This window comes from Rattus rattus, chromosome 9 (genome assembly GCF_011064425.1).
Source record: "Rattus rattus isolate New Zealand chromosome 9, Rrattus_CSIRO_v1, whole genome shotgun sequence".
NCBI classification, from domain to species: Eukaryota; Metazoa; Chordata; class Mammalia; order Rodentia; family Muridae; genus Rattus; species Rattus rattus.
Window position 1 is genome coordinate 94,911,723 of NC_046162.1, and position 19,179 is coordinate 94,930,901.

The window sequence follows — 19,179 nt, forward strand, 5'->3', positions numbered from 1 at the left end:
AGCCTTGAAGGGCATTTATCCAGCTTCCTCCTTCCACAATTGAGGAAATACGTGGCCCAGAATGGCTGAGCCCAGCTGTTCCCGCCAAAGCCCTCTAAAGAGACTTTGCAGAGCAGCGTTCAAACGGGTGATTTGAAGAGACCTGTAATACCTTTCCATTTTACTGGGCATTAATGAATTGTAAGACCCACCTACCCATACATTCACACATTTATTAAGTTAGGAAGCTACAAACCAAAGCAGTTTCTTTCCCGAGAAGAGTTTCAAGGTGCTAAGTTAAGGTGGAATCACTTAGCCCAAGAACTGTTAAATAAGGACACAGCTGTAATCCTCAGAAGTTTCCAAGACTCAGGTAGTATCTGAACCCAAAGCCGAGAGGTCCTTAAGTTCCACAGCAGAGATGAAACAGGCTTTGAAGCCTCCTTGGGGATTCATTCCTGAGAAGCCACCCTGTGATGGTCGCTCCCTTTAGAAGAGACAATGTTCGGTGTACGACCGGCCGGGTCCATCGGCCAGAGACCTGAGCTCCGTGACGCTCATCGTGCACGTCCTGCAGGGAGGCCCCTGCCCGCGTCCGCAGGGACAGAGAGGGGACCAGGCAGCCTCACGGCTAGACCCCGCCCCAGCTCCTACCAGCGCCTATCCCGGCCGGCGCGCTGGTCACGCGGGGGAGCGCCGCGGGCTGGCGGCCAGTGCCGGCGGGGCCCGAGTGGCGGCGGCCGGGCGGGGCGGGTGGAGATTAGAAATAGGGAGAGCCGGCCAAGCCGCCAGCCCCGAGCACGCCGCGCAGCGAGCGGCCGCACCCGCATCCATGCTGTTGACGCTGGCCAGCGGCGCGCTCTTCTTCCCGGGGCTCTTCGCGCTCAGCAACTGGGCGCTGCGCCGCTTGCGGCCCGGATGGACGGACGACGACTGCCTGACGGTCGGCACCAGGTATCCCACTCCGCCGCCTGCGGGACGGAGCCCTCCGCTGAGGACCGGCGTGGGGGTGCGGGCGGGAAAGGGGCGACGGGAAGCGCTCCTCGGTGCGCGGCGGGCCTGGGCAGGCAGGGCAGGGAGTGTGCCTCTCCCGCCTGCTGCCCTCGCTCGGGACATCGCGGCGCCATGGCCGCCCTGGAGGGCTCCTCGGCCCGGGAAATGCAGGTTGGAGAGTCGTGCTTTGTGCTGCCGGTAGTCCTGGAGTAAGAACGCTTTCTTTGGTTTCTCTTCTCCGCCCCACCTCAGGCTAGTGTCCTCCGTGCAGGCAGTGCTGGCCACCGGGGCGGGGCTCACCGTCATCACCTCCTGCAGCAACGTGGTCTCAGACAGGTAAAGTCCCTTCCCACTTGGGAAGTACAAATACTCGGGCTGAGGGGTCCCCCCTCCCGCCAAATTTTAACATTTTAGTGGCTCACGGATACTAATTCTTTGTTATGCTATGATGTATGTGACTGCCGGGTGGGAAAGCCAGGGCACTCTAATTAGTGCTTTCCTCTTGCTGTTTCCAACATCCCAGCTTAGGAGAACCGAGGGGGAAGTGGAAAAAATGCTATAGAGCAAGAAACTGAGCCCGACTTAGAGGGTAGTGTGTTCTGACAGTCCCTCTTTATGAATGGGAGTATGGCTTTTGGTTCTTTTAAATGCTCTCACTGGGTTCTCCCTCTGGAACATCCTTTAGCAGAGGTAGTAGCAGTGTCAGTGACCAACTTCTGACAGCAGAAGTCCACCCTCTCTTTCCCGCAGATGCTGCTCTTGCTTTTCTCCTTTGCTCAAGATAAGGAGATGCCTTCGGAAAACTAAAACGTTTGTGCACAAAGTCAGGCCAGAAAGTGCTATCTATGGCACTTCAGTGAGACAAATCGTAAATTAAGACCAGGATGGATTATGCTGTTTAGACACAGGTAGTGGTGGCGCTTTTATCTGTAGACCTGACTGCCATGGAACTTGTGACACTCCTCCTCCACCTGTCTCCCAAGGGTGGAATGACAAACAGATGTGCCACCGCACTGAGATGCTCTTGTTTATCTTTCCACTTGGGCTCTTCGAACCACTCTTTCTTCCAGAGAAGCTAACGGGCGCCAGGCAGGAGCCCAGAGAAAGTTGGTTGGCCTCTCCTGATTTTCCTGCCCTGCTCGTCCTGTTTCCCCTGCTGGAAGAAGAGGCAAAGGAGAGAATGAGACTGTCTCACAGTTGCCTGGGATCTTACTTGGGTTTGATCATACTGTCGCCATTTCATGTTTTTTTCTCGTATGTCTGTTCTTTTTGAGACAGGGTCTCACTAGGTAGTTTGGACTGGCCTCAAATTCAGAGATCCGCCAGCCTCAACCTTCTCAGTGCTGGGATAGAAGGTGTGCACCACCATGCCCGCCCTTGATAGTTTACTTGAAATTGCTGTAAGTAATGAGTCCATTGATAGGCAGTAGGTCTTAGATCTCTTGGCCCAGATAGCGGCAGCGAGCTAAATGACTTGCCTATGTGTGTATTATGTGTGCCATTGTTACTTGTTTGCCTCTAGTTCTTTTCTAATTGAGCCATGCTGTGATAAATGGGGAGTTATTCAGGAGCAGAGTCTCACGTGGCGCCTTTTCTAGCGTCCTGGTGCTGCTGCTCAGTGGATTGGGAAATCACCCGAGACCAGGTGGAAAGTACAAATTTGATCCTAGGCACGGCTGGTCTCTGGGGAGCAGAGTGCTTTCCAAGCTTTCAGTGACTCTGATACTCGAGCAGTTTGAGAACTATACAGTGAGTTTCCTCTTCTAACACAGCTGCTCAAAAACTTACTAAGTGAGGCTAATCCTCCCAACATAGGGCAAATTCCAATGTAAATGTTTCTCTGTATGAAATTTTTGGGGAAGAGTGCAGAGATGGACTTCTTGTGTATGCCAGAAACGGTAACAAACCATCATTTTGGCCCAGATGTTTCACTTCTACCGGGCAACTTAATAGGAACAGACATGTGCCCAAAATCAGGCCAGGAAATGGACATCTTTTGACCTGGCTTCTCTTGGTATTTAGTTGCTGTCATTCGGTCCTTGAAGTCCCAGGTGAACTTCTAGACACTTTTTAAGAATTTTAAAGTTAATTTATTCACTGTGTGTTTGCATGCATGCCATGCTGTGTTTGTGGAAGTGAGACAATTAGCAGGAACTGATTCTCTGCGTCTATCATGTCTGTCTGGGGATTGAACTGAGGGGCCGTCAGCCTTAGTGGCAAGCATCTTAACCCACTGGACCATCTATTTTTATGGATGAATGGAACCCAGGATTACTTATAGATTGAAAATAACATGGCCAGGTCTGCTTCCCGTAAACCGTCTACAACGGGGCATGGAGAAGCAAGAAAAAAACTGTGTAGATCCAGAAGGTCTCAGGAACTCCCAGCTGTTGAGCAACTGAGGAGTTAAACTGGAAAGGTTGGACTTGTGATTTAGAACACCTTCCAAACCAGTTCCTTGGCGGAGCTGCTGAATCATTTGGAAGTTTATCTCCATCAGAGTCAGTTTCTATCAAAATGCTCGAAGTCTACTGCAGATAAATAGCTGAACCAGGCAAAGAGTTATAGCAAACTACCTGTATATACAGGCAGAATGAGTTCCTGCTTCTCAACCTTGGCCCTCGCACATTTGCTTTATAATTTAGAGACACTCTCCTCAGCAGCTTCACCCTCTTCACTCTGAAGTGTTCAGAGTGATAGTAGCTGGCTGAAGACAGAACTGAAGGGAACTGGTGAAGAGACTGGCTTTGTGCTGCATCATTGACGTCCCTGGTTATTTTAGAGCCTGTCTCTGTGCTTTCTTTTAGGCACTGGCTTGCCACAGAATATGTCTGGTTTTTGATTCCATATATGATCTATGACTTCTATGCCATGTACCTCTGTGAGTGGTGCCGAACCAAAGACCAGAACCTCAGACGTGTCACCATTATCCGAAACTTCCTGATTGAAAACCGCCTTATGGTCACACATCATGCGGTCATTCTGTTTTTCCTTGTACCTATTTCACAGGTATGGTCTCTCAGGACAGCAGCCTTAAGCACTCTGCCATTGAACTGTATATGTCTTGATCACTTCTTAGGAGTTTCTTCTCTTTGGTACTATGTGCACCCTCTTTCTGCTGCTTCCTTGAATTTGGACTCCCATGCAAGTAGTGGGGGAAACCATGCTGTGTTTGTGGCTTCTAGCCAACACTTTTTAAAAGATTTGTTTTTGTTTTATGTGTATGGGTGTTTTTGCTTGCATGTATGTCTGTGTACCCCTTGCTTGCCTGGAGGGATTTGCAGAGGTCAAGAGTGTTGGAGTCCCTGGAACTGGAGTTACTGATGGTTTGAGCCACATGTGGGAATTAAACCTGGGTCCTCTGGAAGAGCAGCCATTGCTCATGACTGCTGAGCTCTATTTCCAGTCCTGTTTTATTTTTTCCAGTACCAGGAATTAAGGTAGCACCTCACCGATGCTAGGAAAGCAGTCTACCACACATGTGTATCCTCAGCTCTCTCCTCTTTTTCAAATAGTCTTAAGTTGCTCAGCCTTGAACTTGTCACCAAGCTTCAGCTTCCTAAGTAGCTAGAATTACAAGCCTATACCACCAATAGGCTTCAGCTTTTTTTTTTCTTTTTTTACTTTTTTTTTTTTCTGGTTTTTCAAGACATGGTTTCTCTGTGTTGGCTGTTCTGGAACTCTCTCTCTAGATACAACCAGGCTAGCCTCAATCTCAGAGGTCTGCCTGCCTCTACTTCCTCAGTGCTTGGATTAAAAGTGTACACCACCACCACCTGGCTCAACATTACTTATTTTAGAGATTATCTACTCATGTGGATGTGCAAATACCTGTGGAGGCCAGAAATGGCATCAGATCTCTTGGAGCTAGAGATCCAGGTAGTTCTAAACTGCTTGACACAGGTCTAGGACTCAAACTCTGATTCTCTGGAAGAGCAGCAAGTGCCCTTAACCGCTGAGCCATCTCTCCAGCCCTATTTATGTCCTAAGACAGGGTCTCACTGTATAGACCCTATTCTCAACCCTCTAGAAATCTTCCTCTCTGTGTGTTGATTAAAGCATGGACTTCAGCATTCTATCATTCTCTTATTTATTTACTTTGTGTGTATATGTATGGGGACAAGTGTGGAGGCCAAGGGACAACTTGCAAGAGTCAGTTCTCTCCTTCCATCACACAGGTCCTACAGGTGGGTCAAACTTAGGTCACCGGACTTACAGGTCATTGCCATCTCTTTTGCCCCAAGTTTCCTTATCCCTGTTATTGAGCAGGTGTTCCATCAGCTAGACGGTTATCTCAGGAAGAAAACCAGGAGCCATTCAGTAAGGACTTTGCCTTCTAGCACATTTGTTAAGTTGAACAGGCTCAGCGTCTTTGACATACAGAAGCAGGCTACAGAGTTCCTCCCTACTGTCTCTAAAATCAGAGGAGGCCTGCTGTAGCCTCTCTGCATTGGCCTTTGGATCCTCCCCAGAAGTGGTTGCCAGGGAAGCAACAGGACAGAACTGGATGGCCACTTGCCTGTTAACATTTTTCTCCCTTCAGGGTCTCATGGTTAGCTTTTCCCTATAGCCCTAGATTTCCCTTCCAGTGGTTTCTTCCCCCTCCACATCTTCGTTTCTTTTTCTTCTCTCTACAGAAGCTCCGAGGAGAACTTGGAGACTTCTTTGTCGGATGCATCTTCACAGCAGAACTGAGTACTCCGTTTGTGTCACTGGGCAGAGTTCTGATCCAGGTGCGTATGTGTGAAACGGCAGAGGCAATGAAGGAGGAAACAAACTGGGGTTGGAGGAGCATAGCGCTGAGTAAGGAGACTCTTTGATATATTACTTCATCATCCAAACCGTAAGACTTTTGATCTGACCCAAGTTACACACACACACACACACACACACACACACACACACACACACACACACACACACTGTTGCATTATTTTCCTGGGCACAATTTAATCAATCTTTCTTATACACCTATAAGGGTGGTGGCCTAGGTGACTTTTGGTAAAATTATGAGGTTATATATTGTGACTCAGGAGATAGCTTAGTGGGCAAGACAGCTTGCTGCACAAGTACCCACTCAGGGTAACAGCCAAAATACTGGGCCGGAAGCAAGTGCCAGGTTGGCATGGCTGAGTGTGCAACCTAGCTGAAAGGGTGAGCTCCGGGCTCAGCGAGACCCTGTCATAAGAGAGTAAGATGAAGGCAACCTACCATCTTCTGGCCGCCACAGCAGATGCATGGAAACATGCTTTTGTGTGTCCAGGGGCCAAGCAATTTAGCACTGTAGGTCTTGACTTGTATAAGAACCTGCTTAACTGTCGTGAGGCTGGGCTCCGTACCCCAATCACCCATCCTCTTGGTAACCTTGCCTTATCCTCCCGTTTTTCTTACAGTTAAAGCAGCAGCATACGCTTCTTTACAAGGTCAATGGAATCCTCACGGTGACCACCTTTCTGTTCTGCCGGATCCTTCTTTTCCCGTTCATGTACTGGTCCTATGGCCAACAAAATGGACTAAGCCTGCTCCAAGTGCCATTTAATATCCCTTTACACTGCAACGTGGCCAATGCCATCCTCATCTCTCCCCAGCTCTACTGGTTCTCACTGCTGTGCAAGAAGGCAGCCAGGCTCTTTGACACGGCCAAAGCCAAAAAGGATGGTTAATTACTCTCAGGGTCAGGCACTCACGCTCGCTGCCTTGTCTACTCAGTATTCCAAGGACCAAATCATGCCTGGGGTAGTCTCTGCCTTCGGGATGTTGATAAGCCTCTGGATTTGTGGTTTTCTTTTTTAAATCCCCATTACCTCCCCCTTCTAACCAGCCTTTTGCAAAAGCACTTTTTTTTGTTTTGTTTTGTTTTGTGGTGATAACTTGGATCCTGTCAAACCTCCACTGCAGTAATTTTAATGCAAGCCTAAGGAGCCGTCCTTGGGCCTGTGACAAGAGTTCTGGAAGGTGAAGCACTGCTCTCCCCCTTTCCACCCACTCAGGGCAACACCCATACTGGGCCAGAAGCAAGTGACAAATTAGTTTTTGAAACAGTGTCATTTTCCAATACTAGGAAAGACATTGTGGGTGTGTCTTTTACTGTTTACTAGGCAGTCCTTGTCCTCATCCATACATCAACAATGAATTCTCATGCCTGCTGACTTCTAGTCAGAGGGTCTCACTGACAAAGGGCAGGAGGCAGGGCTGAGAACCTGAAGCACTTGAGTAGGTCAGGAGGCCAGCAGAGGTGCCAGCATCTTTGCAGGCTGACTTTGTAGAGACCAGTATCAAACTTGTGAGCTTGTTGCAAGCCATTACCTACACTATTTCCTTTTTAGTACAGCCTCTCATGACCAGTTTTCTCTGTCCACACAGACAAAAAGCTGGCCTGAAACTCCAGGGACAAAGTGAAGTGATGGCTTCTATAGTCACTTACTGGGTAATCCCATATGACACTGCCCTTTCATACAAAATGGATACAGATGTCTGCTCTCGAGCTTCTGAAGTGTCATATAGGCCAGTGCTGCAAGTGCTTCCTGCTAAGACAGACCCATTTCTGTATGGAATGTACAGCCATTTAGCCATAGCAAGCTAGAGAACGGGGGAAGCCAGACAGGCCAGTGCATGTCCTGTGGACCAATGCTGTTAGCTGTGTGCAGTAGGATGTGGTGTAGCACTGATCACCCCTCACCACAGGCTGGGTTTGAGAGGACCTGCTGCCACCACCTCAGGTGGCAGCAAAAACACTACAGTGCCTTATAATTCACTATCTGTGGACTTCTAAAGGACTGGATAGTTTTGTCTCAAATTTTGAGTTTCAGTCTTTAATAGGTGCCATTTAAAAAACAAAAAAATGCTGTTTTGTGTTTTTTGTCCTGTTTACTGTCCCTGTATCCACGAGTCATCCACATGGTGATTAAATTGCACTAAATTCTCTATTTGTTACTTGCACTGGCGCTGACTTCCCCAAACCATCTGAGACCCAGCTTGATTGCTATGTTCGGTGATTCCTAGTCTGGTCACGGAAGGCGAATGGCCTCCAGGCGAGTCTTACTCATACCTTAGTCCAACATGTTGGTTCAAGGTACCAAAGGATACACGGTAGGTGCCCAGAGTTCAAGCTCAGTGTTCACGTATAACTTCAGGTTTTCCTTCCTCTGGTGGATCCCAGTTAGGAGTTGGGAGGGTGGAAGCCTGCCTGTTGATCACAGAACAGTTTACATTAGGTGGGAGAAGAATACCAGAGCAGTAAACCATTCTAGATGAGGGTGTGGATCAGTAGTAGGTGATGGGACCTTTTCTCTCATCTCCCTAGATAATACCTCCCTAACCAGTTCTAAGAGTTGTGTAATACTATCCTAGAAACCTTATGCTTTCATTATTATGCTTCCGTACATTGTTGGCTATGCCACTCATTCATCGTAACCAAGATGATCCCACCCCAGGAAGAAGGCAATTATACCCACCCTCCAAGGGCACCAGCTGTTCACCAGCCCTGGCTTAGCACAGCCTCTCCTGGGTGTGCTGAGTGGATGGTTACTACCCCCTTAACATTCAGTGTTTCTTGGTTCAGTCATCTGACAAAGGGCAGGTCTCATCTGCCTTTTTGAGATAACCTTGAAACAAGATGAAATAAAAAACAAGATGGCCTTAAAAGGCCTTCTGTTCAATAAAATGCTGGATTTGAGGATATGCCACCAGCCTACTTGAAAAAGACTCCAGAGGGCCTCACTAAACGATCCTGTTTTTCCCCTACTAGATAGCTCCCACCTTGGGCTTACTGCCAAATCCAAGCATGCTGGGACTTTTTTTAACTTTGGATAGTACACCTCTGCCTGAGCCTCCTGAGGCTGATGCTACAGTGCGCTCCCACACCTGTCCATTGACCTGATCTTAAAGAAGAAAAACCTAACTTTGGAGCATATTTAAGCCCAAACTTCTGAGAAAGGCTCAAGACAAGATTAAACCCAAAAGAATTTTATTGAAGTAGTATATGACAAATACCTAAGAAACTATTTCTTTACACTGCTCTTGTATTCCTTTCACTGTGTACATTCTCATATAACTGTAAGGTTTGTTCTTAGCTCTGGGCCCTGCAGAAACACCATGTTGGAGGCGTAGCTTTGTTCTGCCCTCCACAGGTCAGAAGTTGTTGATCTTTTGTAGCAGGGTTTGGCGCCGCTCCTCAGGGCTAATGTTCTTGGCAATAGACTTTAAGAAGCGCTGCTCATCTACCTTCTGGAGCAAGGAGCTGACAGAAGGGTTGGTTTTGCTTAGGGTCTCATAGCAGGTAAGGATTTCCAAGGCCAGTACGTAGAGGGGTTCACAGACCTCCTGAGGGAGCATGGCCATGATATGCAGAACGTGACAGAACATTTGGGTATAGACAAACAAGGTTTCCTGAATAAGATCCCCTTCTTGTCCCTGGGCCCAGGGACCCACTGACTGAATCAACCTGACTGCATCCAGGACACTGGTCAGACTGCTACAGAGGAGTTTGACCACATGGCTCCAACCATCCAAAGGAAGCCAGTTACAACAGCTCTGGCTGCAGAGAAACTGGAAAGCTCTCAAGGAAAGAACAGAGAGCTGAAGCTCCTGGGCAAAAGGCCTCAGGTTGAGCAGGGGAACAAACTGAACATACTCTAGACTGTAAGGGACGTGAAGAAGCTGTTTCTCCAACAGCTTCCTGGTCAGCTGCTGAAGGTATTGCCACTCCTGGGGGCTACACCAAGGCATGACTTGTACCAGGGCCACCAGAAAGCCCTTGCTAAACAATCTGACCTCCTCAGGATTGCCCACATTCACTACCAGGAGGGAAAGCATCTGTTCAGTGACACTGCTGGAGATTGAACAGCACTCCATCCAGGCGAGAAGTCCTGTACCAGGCCCATATCCTTCGTGAGCCTGTGACGTCCACTGGGCCTCAGAGAGCTTACAGATCTCAAAAAGGGTAGCTGGCACCTCACACTTGAAGTGGCCTTCAAAGAAGTTCTTCAGTCGGAGGCCCACGGTCCAGTCTAGCTGGTCTAATTTGCGGTGGAGCCAGGACAGGGACTTGGCCCAGGTGTCTGGGGAGAAGGTTTCTATGTTGGCTAGAACGATCTCACACAGGAGTTCCAGAATGTGGGTCACAAGATCCTTGCTGTCCAGAGTGAGGTAGCGCTTCTCCCGGGGGAGCTGCCAGAACTTGCTAAAGCTATCCAGGAGCTGGCACAAGCTGAAGAGCAGTGGGAATGGGGAGCAAGTTTGCAGCCAATACTCTTCCAAGCCTGCATTGGCTTCAAGGGTCTGGATGAAGAGCTTCAGACTCAGGCCTACCTCCTCCATGTCCAACATCAAGAAAGGCAGGACAAACTCCTTCAGCACCTCATCTGGCTCCAAAAGAGCAGCAATTGGAATCCCCTGTGCTTTCACAGGATTCATCAGGCAGCTCACCAGCTCCAGAAACTGCTTCTCTTCTTTGGGTGTAGAGAACTTGGTCCACACAGTTTCTTTGAGGCAGGACACCATGAAACTGGTATATGGATTTGGCCCTTGTTCTTCTGTGAACTTCAGGGCAGGGAAGGCAGTGAGAATCTGAGCCAAAAACCTGTGTGTGCCAAGGTTGGTCACAGCGAGGCTACACATCTTCTTCACCACAACTTCTGGGTTCAGGATCACCAGGTGGGCCACAGAGGCCACAGCTTTAGCCAGGCCCTGTTCAGAGGTGCTCTGTGCGAGTTGGTTAAATGTTGTATTGAGATCTTCCTGAAAACCCTCCAAGTAATTAGACAACCTGTCTGAGAGGCCCTTTGGCCCCAAATAATGCAGGACACCAGAAAGGACTTTATTTTTATCTGGTAGAGAGAGGTCTTCATAGCATTCCAGAGTCAAGCAGATTACCTGCTTGATGTGAGTCTGGGGGATAACCCTATTAGAGTTTATGACTTCCATCACTGTTTCCAGCAGACTCAAGACCAAGTCTGGTTCTCTGAAGAGACACCTGTTGTTAACCAGGCAGGCAACCCACTCGTCTGAAAAGGCCCACTTCTTCTCAGAGGCAAAAATGTAGCACATCTCCATGTACCGGTCCATCTTCTGTTCAATGATGGCCATAGCAATGGAGGCAGTGATGTCCTCAAGGCCCTTGTTGTTCAGCATTCTGCTGGTTTTCCTCAGGAAGTCCCTGACACACTTAGCCAGTTCTAAGACCACCTCCCTCTCCTCCTTGGGCAGGCTGGCAGTATCCAGGTAGAGCTCCAAGTTCTGGCTGAAGGAAGTCAGACTGTCACACAGCCGGTAGGTGTCATAATTTGTCCCCTGACTGCTGTTGAGCATGTCCTGTAGTTCTGTACCCCACTCCTGCAGCAGGTTGTACATAAGCTCAAACCCCATGAAAACAGTCTCACTGGGGAGTTTAGCCAGTGAGGTGAGACTCACGTCCCGCTCTGCCTCCTTTACCTTGTCTGCCAGGGCCTGTTGATGGTATGGGTTCTGGGTGTCCGAATTCCATACAGAGATCACCGTCGCTAGTTTGTCTAGATACACAGTGGCAGACACCTCCTGGGTGTCATCCTCCATCAATGCAAACACGCTCAGCATGTCAGCCAAGTTAGCTAACGCACAGCACTTCATTCCAAGGGACAGGATTCTCTTTTGGATCTGCTTCAGCCCGTTAAGCAGCATGGCCAAAAGTGGCATGGTGGGACCTACATCTGGGTCAGACTTAAACCTCTTCGGAGGATGGGAAAACTCATCTGAGGATGGCAAGTATTTATGGGCCATCGTCCTGAACTGGGAAAGCAAGGGGTCCTGCTGATCACCCTTGTGCTTCATCATTTCCCACCAGACATCTAGGAAGAAAGCCACATCCTTGGAAGAAGTGTCAATAGTCATGTGTTCCAGAAAGCTCTGTAGTTCTGAGCGGCCGATGGTGGTAGGCAGGGCCATTAGGAGCTGAATGAAGAGTCCAGAAGCTTCCAGGGACTTAAGCAGCTCAAAAAGGACTGTGTGGTTGATGGTAGGGATCATGTTGCCCACAGAGAAGAATACATCTTCCTGCCACCGAGTATCAGTGTCAGAAGGGCTGACAGGGGAGGGCTGAAGAACCTTGGCCCAGATGATGATTAATGCTTTCTTCTTCCAGGCAAACGGCTGGGAATGTGCTGTGGCTGAGGAGATCTCCTTCAAGGCCTCTACAATGGGCTGTCCCACGTGTTCCCAATCAGACTTTGTCAACTGTTCCAGGGCTTTGGGGTGGAATAGCTGTTCAGCCATCAAGAAACCCCCATGCAGAATAGTCATTTCCTCACAGATATTCAAGGGTCCTGCACAGAGAAGCCAAGAGTTAATGAAGTTTTTGGAATAGTGAGAGAAGCTAGGAGAAACAGCCGTCAGATGGTTATCATTATCAAGAAGACCTTGACATCAGCAGGGGAGGAGGGTTAGTGAGAGCTCCAAAAGGGCTGGGGTCACCTGGACTTGGCTGAGGAACAAAAACTGGTTTCCAAGATATCTGGCCTGGATATCAGGACAATGGTACCTCTCTGGAAATAGGAGGCAGAGAGGGATTCAGAATAGGCTTTCAAGTATTTAAAAAAATATTTTAATTATGTGTTTGTATTTGTGGGGGTTTATACTTATGAATGCAATGTCCACAGAGGCCAGAAGAGGATGCTGGATCCTCTGGAGCTGGAGTTATGGGTCATTGAGCCTGCTGGTGTGGCTGCTGGGAACTCAACTCTAGTCTACAAGAAACAAATCTGCTCTTAACCTCAGGCAGGACAAGCTTAAAGTTCTGGTTACCTGGAGTCTGAGGTAGAACATTTAGTGATGTCCTTCAGCAAAGGCAATGAGTTAAGGAGAAAAGGCCTGATATGAGTATAGGCAGTGCCAACTCAGAGAAGTCCATAAAAATTAAGGAAGTGACTAAGATCCCTCAGCAAAGTGTTAAGAGGACAACTGGACTGCTGAGTTAACAGTGGGTAGATTAGGAGACTGTGCTACCAAGTATGCATTAGAAGATATGACAGAGGCCAGTGGCATGGCTTAGTGATTAAAGACATCTGCCACCAATCCTGATGACCTAAGTTTGATCCCTATATGGCAACCTCTACAAGCTGTCTTCTGACAGACAACTTGTGCACCATGGCATACATGCATACACGCAAACAATGTAATAATTAGAAAACTAAACAAAACTGAGCTCAGTGATGGCAGACTACGGAAGACACAGCAGACAGTCTTTGTTTTGGAGGTTTTGTTTACTGTCTTACTTTATTTTGTTGTTGCTGTTGTCTGAGATAGACAGAACTGGCTATCTAGATAGATGAACTGGCTGGCTTTGAACTCAGAGGTCTGACTGCCTCTACATCCGGAGTGCTGGGATTAAAGGCCTGTGCCACCACATCCAGTCGAGCCTGGTTTTGAACCCAGAGCCTCAGAGCAAGCACTCTACCACTGAGCTGTATCCCGAGCCCTGCCTGCCTTCTTTCTAAACACTCCTGCTAACAAGCTTCAACATCCTGTACCTTACAGGGAAACAGTTCACTCAGCACTTTCTTCCAGTCAAAAAGAACAAGCTAGTGAAGGTTCTGGCTCTTGGCAGGAACCAGGAAGTGGACACAACAAATATTACATCAGGAAATTCATTCACTGAGCTAAGAACTGATACAGATATTTAAAGGAAGGCAATATGGGGGTTTAACCAAGACAATGGATTTAAATTCTAGCTCAGTCATTAAAAAAAAAAATGATGTGACTTTACACACATCACTGAGTCTCCCGTCTGCATACATGAGAATATAATTGATGGTATAACTGTGAGAATCCCATGACACACGACATCCACTAATGGCACTTTGTGACTATTTTGGTACTGATACCTTTTTGAAGCATCTCCTTGGGATGGAAGAATGGAAGGTTATATAAGCCATCTTAACAATAATCAGACCACCAAGAGCACCTGATTTAAATGCTCAATTGTTGGCAGGAGTAGTCGTGTCAGCATTTTGCCTCCTCCAGTGCAGAAACAAACGGGCACAGGTCTTTTTTCAAAGCACATAATCTGGCCTAGAAACTAAGACTGCAACAACTTGTCATGGTCACTGTTCCTAACAACTTCTACCTCTTCCCAGGGCCTAGCTCTTTGCTCAGTCAGTCCTCTATGCTCCCAGAAGCATGTCTGCCCTATTTTCATAGGCCACAGAGTCAACAGCAAAAATACCCCCTCCAGTGGACAGTTGTGGGGGGGGCCTATCCCTTTAGTCCCAGCTCTAATGAGTCAGACTTTTGTGAGGCAAGCCTGGTCCACATACGGAGTTTCAGGCTAGCCAAGGCTGCATCATGACACCGTCTCAAACTTCTCCCACCCCAGAAAAAAAAATGACTGACTCCAGGCAACTACAGAATCTCCTGGCCACCAACCATTTACTATCACTGCTCACCCACCCCAAGTCAAGGATCAGCATTCCCACAAAACTCAAGCCTGAAAGCAATCCACCTTGGTTTCCACAGCAGCGCTACTCACAGAGCCACTCACAGAGCTAGGGTTCTTTCTGGCTTAGGTTGTTCTGCCTGCCCCAAACACATTTCCTTATAACTGTGAATTAAATTTTATTGCATTAGACATCAGCTTAGCTGAGCAGATGTCTGCTGCCAAACATGTGCATTTCAGGCACTGTGTACATGTGGCTTGAGAAAGTCCCAGACTCGGTTCATAGCTAGGGGAAACTCAAAGGCTTTTATCAGTAGCTGGTGCTAGGAAGTGACTGCTTACTTTGGTAGGCACTGGGCTTGGTGGCATACTTTTTTCTTTCTTAGATAGGCTCTTGTTACATACCTGGAATTGGCTTGAAAATGTAGAGACCAGGTTGGCCTAGAACTCTCTCTCTTTTTTTAAAGATTTATTTATATGAGTACACTGTAGAGGGCATCGGATTCCATTATAGATGGTTGCTGGGAATTGAACTCAGGACCTTTGGAAGAGCAGTCCGTGCTCTTAACCACTGAACCATCTCTCCAGCCAGGCCTAGAACTCTTGAGCTCCTCCTGCCTTCAATGTGCTAGTTAGACATAAGCCATCACACCCAGCTTTACACCTATAAAAATCATTTAATCATCAAACTAACTTCTTAAGGATTATCACTCCTGTTTTAGAGATGGGAACCTAGAGACCTAGACACAACTTTGCAGGGTGTCAACTAGGGAGTCAAGCCGTGGCAGCACTCTTTACAGCTGCAGGGCACGAAACTACCATTCCACACTGAAGAGCTGGCTAGGGACAAAGACATTTCTCCATAGCGTATTATTTGCAAATCTTGGAGTACTTCCCAGGACGGCCTCCTCGTCTTACCCTCTAAAGAGCACACCTAGCAGGGTGGGGAGGGTTGGCAGATGGCCACAGATTTCTATCAACTGCCTTTCTTCCAGACCTCGCCTAGGAGGATACTCCAAACCAAGCAGCACTCGAATTCGGATTCAAAACGTGCCATCTCAGGCTGCACAACCCCTGCTCGCAAGCGAGGGCTGAAGGGCACCACTGCGTAAGTCAACGAAGGGGGTGCTGTTATGCACGTGGTCGCAGAGAAAACGCCAAGCCTCTGGGAGAAATGCACTAGGAAACCTGTTAAGAAACATGTTCACTAACTCGGCGGTCATTCAATAAGGAAGAACGGTCCGAAGGTCCGTCCGTCCCAGAGCCGCATTTCTGAAACACGTGCAGTAGCCCTGTGCATTTCCAGGAGAACCAAGGCTACATTCGCTCGCGGTTTCCCACTGAGAAGACACTACGAAGGACGGAGGAGGAATCGAGGAGACAAATGTGAGGCAGGGCTGCAGGCCGGCCTCGCGGCTGTGGGTCCCCCAAACTCCTCAAGCCCCCAGCCTCCCGAGCGGACTCGAGAGAGCGCCATAGAAGCAGCGCAGGGCCTCCGCCCGCCCTGGAGGTACTTTGTGGGGAGCGGCCCAGGCCAGAGTAGGGAAGCAGGAACCCACCTAGGTCCATGGCGGCGACGCTGGCGGCGGGCTAGACCGCCCCTCCTATTCCAAGGCCGCGAACAAGGCGCCCGCGCCACGGCACAAAGGGCGGCGCTGCAGGCGCGTCACAGGCCCCGCCCACAGCGCGTCTCCGCTTCCGTGTTGTACTCTGCTACCCGCTGCCGTCCAGGGCGCACGCGTACTCCTTTCCAACAAGCTCGCGGCGTCGAAGCCACCCTACCCACAGCGCCCTCTCTCGGCGTAGGCTTTCCAGCCTTCTACTCACAGGTACCGTTGGCCGTCTCCAAGTGGAACCTGGCCTCTAGAGGCCAGTAGATCGAATCCCTTAGTTCAGACTCTTCATTCACCCTCAGGAACCCCGGGCAGCTCCCGCCCATGATTCACCCATATGGAATAATTTTCCTTGGGCTGTCTACTAACCAGCAGCGGATCCACGGGATTCATCTTCTTCCCATCCACACTGAGACATACACAAATGCCCTGTATGCTTTTCATGCTGTACTACCTTCTACGGGCAATAGCATAGTCAACTTTCAGAGCTCATAGGTGCTTTTATAACTTTGAAGGGCAGTCATACTGGAAAAAGCACTGTGGAGCAGGAGCAATCGAATGGACTCCTGGTCCACAGCTTGTACGTTATCAAACACACACTATCTCTTTGTCCCTTCTTTCAAGGCCTAATGATCACCTGACTTGCTTATTTCCAACTTTCTTCTAGTACCAGGTATCACTTATAACACAGAGGCACGGCTTCTGGTATACCAATGAGCCAAGTGGAGTTTGAAATGGCCTGCGCTTCACTCAAGCAGCTGAAGGGTCCTTTGAGTGATCAGGAGAAACTGCTGGTGTACAGCTTCTACAAACAGGCCACCCAGGGCGACTGTAACATCCCTGTCCCTCCTGCCACAGATGTGAGAGCAAAGGCCAAATGGGAGGCATGGATGGTAAACAAAGGGATGTCCAAGATGGATGCCATGAGGATCTACATTGCCAAAGTGGAAGAGCTGAAGAAAAAGGAAACTTGCTAAAGAACATTTTGGCAGACACAAGGAAGTAGCATGGCTCCACTGGTAGGGGATGGGCTTAAGAGTTCCTGACGGCTGAAACACACTGAAAGGGTAGCAGGGTTAGCAGAAACATCAATAAATCATTCGAACTGCATGAGAGTGGAGTCTGTTGCAAAAGAGACTATTAGCATTTTGTCTAGGCTCCACCCCACAGTTACCTGGCAACAACCAGATGTGCCTGACTCACTATAAAAGGCCCCTCCTCTCTTGCTTTCTTGCTCCACCAGGTGGTTTTGTCCCCTCCCACCTGTTTCCCCTCACTTCCCATTCTGCTCATGGCCAACCTCTACTCCTCTCCTCTCTTTCTGCCTTTCTCTGTCTCTACTTATTACCCTCTCAACTCCCCTTCCCATGCCCCGAATACACTCTGTTCTATACTATACCGTGGTGTGGCTGGCCCCTTAAGGGGAAGGGATGCCTCAGCATGGGCCCGCAGAGGTACTCCATTAGCCCACACCTGACTGCACATCTACCAAACATATTCCTTTTCTATCTTTTTATAAAACACAACACTGCCATTAATAGTCTTCCCAGTCCCACAATCTGTGTGGATATTTGGCAGAAGAGCAGATAGGTGGGGTGAATCATGTTACTAAAATAACCAGGATTGGAGGGTGGGGGCTTGGATCTGTATTATCAGGGAGTATCAACTCACCAAGAACCCAACAGTATAGAGGAGAAAGGGACTCTGCCTTCTAAAGAGCTAAAGTCAGAGAAAAGCCCTCACCTACAACAGGGGTCCAGAGAAGTTAGGATTTTGATGCAACTGAAACTTTCAGCGACAGCGTTGGTGAAGTAACTCAGGCATTACGCTACAGCAGCAGCTGAGGGACAGTGAAGCAAGATGGCTTCCTAATGTCAGTGCCTGGAACACTCATCAGCCTTAGCAACCCAAACGAATGCTAGTAGGACTGCTGTTCTTAAGCTAAGTTTCTGCTTGGGGCCCTGTGATGGACAGTATATATATGCATGCACATGTGGCTCATGTAAGTACCAGGATATTCTGTTAATTACTACAGAGGCATCAGGGTGCTAATGTGCCCAGAAGCTGGCAAATGAAGTGTTAAAGTAGAATTCCTAACTGCACTAGCATGGCATTTTTCATCAAAATCTGTCTTCTGTCTTCGGCAAGTAGCACTTGCTGGGCACATGTGAGGCTTCAGGGTTTGGTCTCTAGTAAATCTGTTCATATAGCAGCAAGTTTCTATAGGCTTTTTTTTTTTTTTTTTTTTTTTTTTTTTGGTTATTCTGTTTTATGAGATGGGATTTAGTTGATCTGGAATTCACTGTGTAAACTAGGCTGGCCATCAGAAACCCATCTAATTCTTCCTACTGAGTGCTGCATTTAAAGTATAAGCAACCATGATGGCTGTAAAGTATATATTTTATCAATAATTTTTTATTGTTGTGTGTGCACTATGTGTGTGTGGGGTGTGTGAGGGTGCCAAGTGTGCATGTGAAGGTCAGAACACAATTCAGAGTTGGTTCTCTCCTTCAACCTTTCCATGGATTCACAGGATCAAACTCAGATTGCCAGGCTTTCCTGGAAAGCATCTTTACCTACAGGGCTCTTTGCGGACCCTATGATATAGGCCAGACTAGACCAGGTTAAAAGTAGATTGTTGGGAACTAGTTCTAATGCTTTGTCTTAATTTACTTCCCCAAAGCCTCTTTTCCAGATGCTGAGGGTCCCTGCCCCCAGATGGCTTTGCTTTGTAATGAAGAATTGCTGTAGAGCCAATGGCTGAGCAGGGAGAGGGAGGCTGGGCTTTTAGATTGCTTGGGCAAGGGATGGAGGGAGATGAAGAACAGGCAGAATAGCCATGACTTGGAAACAGGCAGATGTCAGATTTAAAAGCTGCAGGAGAGAAATCTAGTAATGCACGTGTATAGGGAAAGCGGATCCATGGGAAAGGAAAGAAGGAAACTGCAGCAAAGATAAAATAGTGATTTAGAGAGTGTCAACTCTGGAATGCTGGATGGGAATGTGTGCTAGCCAAGGGGAGGTTTGGAAGTGCCCAGCCATTGAGCAAGTTAGGCATATTAAAAATTAAGCTTGTGTGTGTGTGTGTGTGTGTGTGTGTGTGTGTGTGTAAGTGTGTGTGTGTGTGTTTTATTCTCGAATCTAGAAAGCTCTCACAAGTGGCTAAAGGCTGGATCACCCGACAGAAGG

The 19,179-nt window shown here is 48.3% G+C and overlaps 3 protein-coding genes across 9 annotated transcripts; 2 read left to right on the forward strand and 1 right to left on the reverse strand.

The window, feature by feature from the left end:
* The first annotated feature begins 196 nt into the window (after positions 1–196).
* Positions 197–7,896, forward strand: Tlcd3a (TLC domain containing 3A). Of its 4 annotated transcripts, XM_032911917.1 has the most exons (5): positions 197–933; positions 1,225–1,308; positions 3,780–3,981; positions 5,610–5,705; positions 6,366–7,896. In XM_032911917.1, exons 1-5 carry the CDS (start codon positions 812–814, stop codon positions 6,633–6,635), a joined length of 774 nt encoding a protein of 257 aa, XP_032767808.1. In that variant the 5' UTR covers positions 197–811; the 3' UTR covers positions 6,636–7,896. The 4 variants fall into 4 exon arrangements, with proteins under 4 accessions (XP_032767808.1, XP_032767811.1, XP_032767809.1 ...); XM_032911920.1 differs by lacking the exons at positions 3,780–3,981; positions 6,366–7,896 and having other exon boundaries at positions 5,610–5,667; XM_032911918.1 differs by lacking the exons at positions 5,610–5,705; positions 6,366–7,896 and having other exon boundaries at positions 1,723–3,896.
* Gemin4 (gem nuclear organelle associated protein 4) lies at positions 4,749–16,008 on the reverse strand. 4 transcript variants are annotated; one of them, XR_004389007.1, is made up of 4 exons: positions 15,937–16,008; positions 9,745–12,269; positions 8,059–8,158; positions 4,749–5,749 (listed from the first exon to the last, which is right to left on the reverse strand). XR_004389007.1 is itself a non-coding variant. In XM_032911916.1 (3 exons), exons 1-3 carry the CDS (start codon positions 15,944–15,946, stop codon positions 8,132–8,134), a joined length of 2,562 nt encoding a protein of 853 aa, XP_032767807.1. In that variant the 5' UTR covers positions 15,947–16,008; the 3' UTR covers positions 6,810–8,131. The 4 variants fall into 4 exon arrangements, 2 of the variants coding, with proteins under 2 accessions (XP_032767807.1, XP_032767806.1); XR_004389006.1 differs by lacking the exon at positions 4,749–5,749 and having other exon boundaries at positions 6,810–8,158; positions 8,965–12,269; XM_032911916.1 differs by lacking the exon at positions 4,749–5,749 and having other exon boundaries at positions 6,810–8,158.
* A 7-nt stretch (positions 16,009–16,015) lies between these two features.
* On the forward strand, positions 16,016–17,100 carry LOC116908652 (diazepam-binding inhibitor-like 5). Its single transcript, XM_032911922.1, has 2 exons — positions 16,016–16,206; positions 16,658–17,100. The coding sequence occupies exon 2, from the start codon at positions 16,704–16,706 to the stop codon at positions 16,965–16,967; it is 264 nt and encodes an 87-aa protein (XP_032767813.1). The 5' UTR covers positions 16,016–16,206; positions 16,658–16,703; the 3' UTR covers positions 16,968–17,100.
* The last annotated feature ends 2,079 nt before the right edge of the window (positions 17,101–19,179 follow it).

What these genes read in the sequence shown, in the direction of transcription:
- Tlcd3a (XM_032911917.1), top strand. Translation starts at nt 812, where the DNA reads ATGCTGTTGACGCTGGCCAGCGGCGCGCTCTTCTTCCCGGGGCTCTTC. An exon ending in TGCCTGACGGTCGGCACCAG is followed by an intron (nt 934 to 1,224) that starts GTATCCCACTCC and finishes GCCCCACCTCAG; the next exon opens with GCTAGTGTCCTCCGTGCAGG. An exon ending in TGGGCAGAGTTCTGATCCAG is followed by an intron (nt 5,706 to 6,365) that starts GTGCGTATGTGT and finishes TTTTTCTTACAG; the next exon opens with TTAAAGCAGCAGCATACGCT.
- LOC116908652 (XM_032911922.1), top strand. Translation starts at nt 16,704, where the DNA reads ATGAGCCAAGTGGAGTTTGAAATGGCCTGCGCTTCACTCAAGCAGCTG.